The sequence below is a fragment of the Athene noctua genome, chromosome 4, assembly GCF_965140245.1.
Source record: "Athene noctua chromosome 4, bAthNoc1.hap1.1, whole genome shotgun sequence".
NCBI classification, from domain to species: domain Eukaryota; kingdom Metazoa; phylum Chordata; class Aves; order Strigiformes; family Strigidae; genus Athene; species Athene noctua.
The window spans coordinates 66699240-66706487 of record NC_134040.1 but is presented as its reverse complement, the minus strand read 5'-3'; the positions used below and the strand labels follow the sequence as shown (position 1 = coordinate 66706487).

The following is a 7248-nucleotide window of genomic DNA, read 5'->3' as shown; positions in this document are numbered from 1 at the left end:
CTGGAATATCAAAAATTTCCATTCTTCCAATAGCTATTGTCTTTAAAATGTGTTGTCATAAAGACCTAAGACAGAGTGTATTTGCTCCTAAAATTTTCTTCCACCTACAGTGATTATAAAAAGTTGAACATGCATTTTGCTGAACATAAGTACTTAACAGAAGTACACAACCAACAGTGGACAGCACAGACTTTTTGCTGTTTCTGGCCCCTTTTAAAATATTTTAAGAAAGGAAGTCGAAGTGTAAAAAGTAATGCTTTTGTGCCAGCATTCTCTGCCGCAGGAACAAAAGATTTGCAAACCATAGATTGAGCTTTTACGTCCAAGGCCATTGCCCTGCCAGGTTCATACACTGCTTCTCTGCAGGGTAAGGTACTTGTTTAATTCACTTCAAACTATTGCCACGATGGCAAAATGTATAAACACACCCTATCTACCTGGCCACTTGATTTCCATGTAAGACTGACAGAAATAAAGAGCAAGGACCTTGGTGAAAATAGGCGCACTGGGGTGAACAAAGCTGCTGTCAAAGGCACACAACCGTGCTTTCTATGCATCACTCGTTTAACACCAAAACAATCTGAAAGAACACAAATATGTCAAAGAGCTACTAACAAGGCAAAGTGCCATGAACCAGAGAAAGATATAAACCAAGCAACAGTCAACTCCTCTGTAAATCCTCATCAAAAAACCCCCCACTTTCAATTTAACACAATTTAGCTGTCAGTAGTTGGCTAAGTTTGAGGTGGGGGCAATCATGAAATATGAAAATATTAATGACTAATTAGAAATATCTGTGACTAGTACAACCCCCACATCAAGCACGCAGCATGGAAAAGATAACCAGACTAAAAAAAACCCCTAAAGATAATTGCAATGAGGAATGATAAATAATTATAATACCTTATTATTCTTGTAATACCACAACAAGGAACAAGAGCAGATAAGCAGAGAATTCAAACTGAACATGCCCCCCCTTCAGTTCAGACCAGAGTTGAGGGGAACATTTAGCTTTCCTTTTATATTACTTTGATCATTTTCTGAAGCAGAAACAGAACACAGATAAGGTTGCTGGGAAAACCAGTTGACAGAAGATCAAAATCAAGCTGTTACTTTAATGATACTGGTGTGTTACTGTACTCGCGTAGACCTCTCTTCAAATACATCTATAGATACATTTTATAACCAGAAAGGTCCTTTGCAAAGGCTTGACAAAACAGGACGCATGCCAAAAAACATTTTTTAGAGCTAAAAGCTGTTTGTAGAACTCATACAAAGAGAGTAACAGGAGCTACAAGTTTCAAACAAGCTAGCAGCGCGATAACTTACAGTATGATCACCAAAAACCAGAACAGCTCCTTGTGTCTCTGTTTGGTAGTGCATCTACAACAGCTTATCTAATGCTTTAAATTATTCTTCCTGAGAAACCTCGTGCAACACTAGAAGCACTAATGTAATAACTTGTAGCAGAGATGAAATCTTTCACAGACAAGACTCTACTAGGCTGGTATGGCCCCCTCTTCAAACAACAACAAAAAAATCCGTCCTGACAACTGTCTGCCTAGATAAATGCCAGCATTACAACTTCAAGATATTTATACAGCTTTATAAAGCCTGACAACTATAATTGCTTCCCATTAAAAACTTCAGAAGTGTCTGCCTCATATGATCTCCAGAAGCAAAAGTTTCTAAATCTGGTTAGATCTAAAGAGCTAACTTTGAATATAAGATATGAGCTTCAATTACTTCATAAGCACATATATTTGAATGGGGGCAGAGAAAGGAAGTTCTTTCAGAGAAAATACTACAAAAGGCAATCAGATTAATATCCTATCCATCAGCTGAACACAGAACCCTCCTCGCCTAGGCTAACAACTAGAACAATTGCTTCAGTGAGCACAACGGAAGACATTCTTCCTTCCCCCTGGTATTAAACAATACACAGACAGATTTTAGTGAGCAATCTCTATGTCCAACCTTTTCTTCCAGGTGAAGAGACTAGCAGTTTGAAGCCATTGCAAAAGTTTGAGGGTTACACAATGCCACATGGGTCATTTCTGCATAAGGCAATTTCAGATTCAAGGTCACTCTTACCCATTCTGACAGATGAGTCCCTTCTAGGCAGGGACTATCCTCAGCAGGAGACATGTGAATCTGAGATAAGGAACCAAGAGCACGTGTTCCGTACATATCCTTTTCCTACAGTGTTCTGAAAGCTGATATTTCAGTTGTAGTCAGTAGGTTTGCATTCTTCATCCCTGCTATAATGCTGCTACCTGCATTTCTGAGCTCAACTGTACAGTTTACAGCCAGCTTCTTTCTTGCACTGTCATACGGTAATGCATGCCAAGATTCAGAGACAGTGACAGTCAACAGCTTCACAGGAATTGTAAGTGTAATGAAATTTCCTTTAAAAGTTTAAGGCAAGAATTAAAATATACTGAAAGATTTGCTTCACTATGAGTTTATATTTAAGCTGAATTTGCACACTATTAAATCATGCTGAAATAAAATAGCATCAGTGTTACCACCTTGTACAGCTTTACCAGAAATTCTTGGGCAGAGGTGACAACTCAGAAAAACAGGATTCAGCTTTCACTGCAGAAGCCGAGTTCTACTCTTAAGCATCACAAATCAAGGAAAGTTGATTGCAAACACCTTTAATATGAATACAAAATTCACATAGGATATACATTCTGGGGAACGTAAATGAACTATTACAAGAGATTCTGACAGAACAAAAACATAAAGAAGGCTCTGTCAGGACAAGAATTTAATAAGGAATGATTAAAAAGTTTGATTTACAGTTACATTACAGTTGTGTTAAGCACTGAAAACTTTAAGAATGTCAGCTGAAAGGCATCTGAACATACAGTACATAAATCATACAATCCACACCGTTGTAAATAACATATCTGAAATATTTCATTATACTTAACAGAACACAAAGCAACATAACGTGTGCAAATGAGGACTCCAATATACTGAATTTAAAATGTCTATAATAAAATTGACATAGAATTTTACATTTATGGACTACACAGTTGATGGAGAAATTAAAAAAGTATCCTCCATATTAATCCCATTACCAAAGTATGCTTTTCAATTAAATAGAAAAACTGTACTGGCCCAATTTTCTCTCTCAAAATCATACCTGTCCATAAAGGTTAACTAAAGCTTTAACTTGCTCTAAGTGTAGAATGAAACAGCATTTACACAGTCTCCTTTCCCTTGTTGGGAACTGACAAACCATTCTGTGAAAGGGTTCTTGCATTATGTACACTGGTGGAAAATATCATCTTATAAAAAGGCACATACCTGTGATTTAAGGCTAGTACGGTATTTATTTCATAAAGTAAAATTTTAAACACAATTAGTACATTGCATGGTTGGCCTCACTCTGCAAGCCACTTGGTGCAAAGCCAAAATGTGTGCTTAGAAGCCTCAGACTGACAGTGATTCTTGCTTTAGTGTTTTTCTTTTTTTTTTTTTTTTTTTTTTTAACATGTGATGGAAAGGTACATCCTTTTAAAAGGCATTTACTACAATTCCACTAGCCAATGAGCCATCTGCTATTGTTGTCTTATATGCAGATATCACACATAGGCCTAATATTCTTAATCTGCAAAATATTCTTTTAACTCTCTCCTTTTAATAAGTCATATGAAAATTACTAAAGATGTTTTCTGTATTTGTCTATAAAATACCAGCTGTCGGTACAAATCATGTAAACCTCCACTTGGAAATATTCTGACTAGCCACCAAAAGGACCAGAAATCAAAACCAACATTTGTCAGTGCAAGTCTATAATAGTTTTGTTTCCTCCTCCCTCCCTCCCTCCCTTCCTCCCTCCCATCCCAGTTTTAGAAATAACCACCAACCTTTAAATATAAAAGGAGTGCTCTATATTTGAAATGACAGAAATTATGTTTGGTTACCTTACAGTGACCCACTTTCCCAACAAATTAAGTTTTACAGTATTATAAAAGGGGAAAAAAAAAAATTTAAAGCTGTCTGTGCAAGAATCACTATAACAGTCCTTCAACCCCAACCCTTAATTATCAGATTTAAAGATTTTTTAGGTTAGCATTGGGTCCTCTTCTCTGATCCGATTACTGTTCTTCAAGCCAGGATGGGGCATCTGCTCCAGGAGTTTTCAATTTGATGTGGAACTGTTTAAGTGTCTGTTCAAGCTGCTTCTGATTCCCAGCAAAGTATGCCGCAATGGCATTGTGGAACAGAACAAGCTGATTGTGCAATACCTTAACCTGCAGGCAAGGAAAATTCTTTAACATTAAAGCAATTTAGAGTTTTCATAAAGCATGCTTAACAGTCAATACCAACACAGTATGCATGGACCAAAATCAATTCACTGAACAGTATAATGTTATCAAATATCAAACACCTGACCCCAAGTACTTCACTCCCTGAAATTAGATGCCAACCCTCAGACTAAGATACCTACCTGCAGGCCAAATGGACTTCCCTGAGACAGTACATGACAAATGCATTATTTAAGTACACAGTGCATTTATTTGCCCCCCTTGCAGAGAGCTGCTGGTTTCCAGCTCACATACACCTAAGTCAAATGAAACTGATGTACTTTTCCCAGCAATATTTCTTGACCATCTCTTCTAACACAGGATTATTTACTGCACTTGGACAACATCTTGACCATAACATTTGTGCAAAGTAGTCATGCAATACACAGGTGAAGGCAGTAATCAAAACTTGGGGACAACAGCACAAGAGCAGCTGGAGGGCATCACCATGTTTCTCTTCCAGTCTAGTCTACGATGACAAACTATAGCACTGATGAAGTTCATTTTCATCCCCGCACACCAGTAAACCTGAAGTTTTGAATGACGAACAGCAGTGTGCTGAAAAGGCATCTGTCCAGTTTCTCCTGCAGCCAAAACCTGTCCTTTTTGTTCTTGAGTGTACTCTCAGCCCAGCGCAACCTTACTCTTGTGTCAGAGCCCAAATTCCTAAGGTGGTGGCCTGTAGGTCGGCCTGTTTCCAGCCTACAAGACCTTGAGCCCAGTAGCATTTAATCACCACAGAAGAGAACAGAGAGGAACAGGGTGGCTGACTGAGCCAGGTGGGATGTGGTAGGTAGCAGATTAAGCTTTCTCTACTCAAATTTTGGATTACTGCCTTATCTCTCAAATCAATCCACAAGGGACAGTCTAGTCCTGTCATGCTGGGAAGCAAAACCGTCTTTGGGCCAGGTGTGGCCTATGTCTACCAGTTGGCTGTCCCTGTTTTAACAGGTTATTCGGCTAACATGCTTTTTTGAAATGCATGCAATGAAATACAGAAATACTTTATTGCCTTCATTTAAGAAAATATATCAATTTTTTTTAAAAAAACCAACAAATATTAGACATGCTATTACACTAGAAGAATAACACTTACCGTATTACACAGAAATGTAATAATATACTTTAAAAATAAAATACCTTGAGAAAAAAGGGCTACGTGTGTGCATGCTTATAAACATATAGATATAATAATTTTATAATATATACAAAAGTTTCAGCACTAGAAGTTGAAGTCTCTTACGAGTATACAACAATTTTATTCTTTTTACTGAACAGTCTCATCTCACAAATTAAGTTTTACCCATAAACTGACAACTGCACAGACCTTAGATAATCTCTCTTTGGTGGCTCACTTTTTGGTCTAATTGTTCTTACAATTTGAAAACTCGCTCTGAAAATTTGAAAATGTTTTCTTTCTTAATTCAGGCTGACTTAACTAAATGCATGCTAAAGAATGAATGTTAATGAAGCTTTTTTGCCTCGTTAACAGTGTAAAATGGTAGATTATTCCATCAAAAGGCTCTCCGAGAAAAAAAATGAGGTATGTATAGTTAGGAAGGAGTTCACCACACACATCGTTATCTCAAGACAATGTTTTTTTAAATTTACAATAGACTTCACAAAATTTATCATGTACAGCCATTTTAACATTTAGGAGATACAGAATTTAGATAACTACTTGTCCAACATAGTTCAGTTTTTCAGTGTCATAAAAGATGGCCCCTTTTCCAGTTTGCATGGGAACATATGTATATAAATACAAGTATTTTCTTAATCTACAAAAATTTTCGTCCCCAAAATATTATGTCATACAAGTGCAAAATGTTACAACATAAAGGCTTTGCTTTTAAAAGTTTAGAGAGCAAAAAAATTTAGGAGGTATAGTCTTTTTTTGCGCAGATTCTTTCATCATTGACATGCAAGACTTTATACAATCCATGCTAGGAATTCTATGCAGAAGTACCCTCACTGTTTCAGCATATTATTAAAATATTGCAAGAGTTTTATTCCTACTGTTTATAGGAACTCAAATAAAACAGGGTAATTAAGCCATCCTCCCAGCCCAAGTTCATCAATTTGAGACCAAATTTGTTACTTTGTTTGGGTGGCTTTTAACACAAAGCTTCTGAGAACTGCCCTTGAAGTCTTCTGATAATTTCATATTCAGTCAGGCCTAGGCTCAAGTATGCATGCACACACACAGACAGGCAGGAACTCACAGTGTAGAGGCAGATAATTTGGACTGAAAAAATATGTTTGTTTTGGTGAGGTTTTCTGAAGTACCAGAGCTGCACCTCATTGTATGAGGTTCTATCCTCAAGCCAGATCATTGTGCTGTAAATTTTGTGATCCTTATCAAACTGGTTGCAGAGGTTCAAGGTGTTACAACTTCTGCTCTCTTTCTTCAGAAGCTGATTGCTAAGTGAATCCCAGAAGTGATGGTGGGATCTTATAATCCATAGCTTCATTCAGTTAACTTGAAGACTAGATTTCTAGAGACCACTTAAACTGTCTGACACTGTACAAAGAAGCTCTACTGTGAAGCAGCAGCCAGCTAAGAGAAAAGAGAAAAAGCTATAAACCTCAAATCACCTGATGTCCACTGCAAAAAACACCTGCAATCATGGCTGAGAACTGGACAACAAATATTCAGTTAAACCCAAGTTCAAACCTAACCAGTTTTCCCATGAAAGAATCCTAGCCTTACCCATCCCATATCCAGCCACTGATTCCTACTTCCACACTATGTTTCACCTTAGCCCTCTGTTGGCAAAACATTCATGCACTTATGTAGTCAGCTGGATCAGGGAACAGATCTAGATTAAAACTAACCAGACAACAACATATTTGCTTTAACCTGGACCAGTTCCCCAATCTGATTCTCCACAGCTGCAAAAACACATTTGTAAACACAACAGAGAAG

The 7248-nt window shown here is 37.4% G+C and overlaps 1 protein-coding gene across 9 annotated transcripts in view; it reads right to left on the bottom strand.

Annotated features, from left to right (window-relative positions):
* Positions 1-3861: 3861 nt before the first annotated feature.
* The window catches only part of ARFIP1 (ARF interacting protein 1), a 43029-nt gene continuing 39642 nt past the window's right edge, over positions 3862-7248 (bottom strand). For all 9 annotated transcript variants that reach the window (XM_074905626.1, XM_074905628.1, XM_074905629.1 and 6 more), the window contains one exon: positions 3862-4268. In XM_074905626.1, coding sequence (XP_074761727.1) covers positions 4113-4268 — 156 coding nt within the window. In that variant the 3' untranslated portion in view covers positions 3862-4112. The remainder of the gene's footprint in view (positions 4269-7248) is intronic.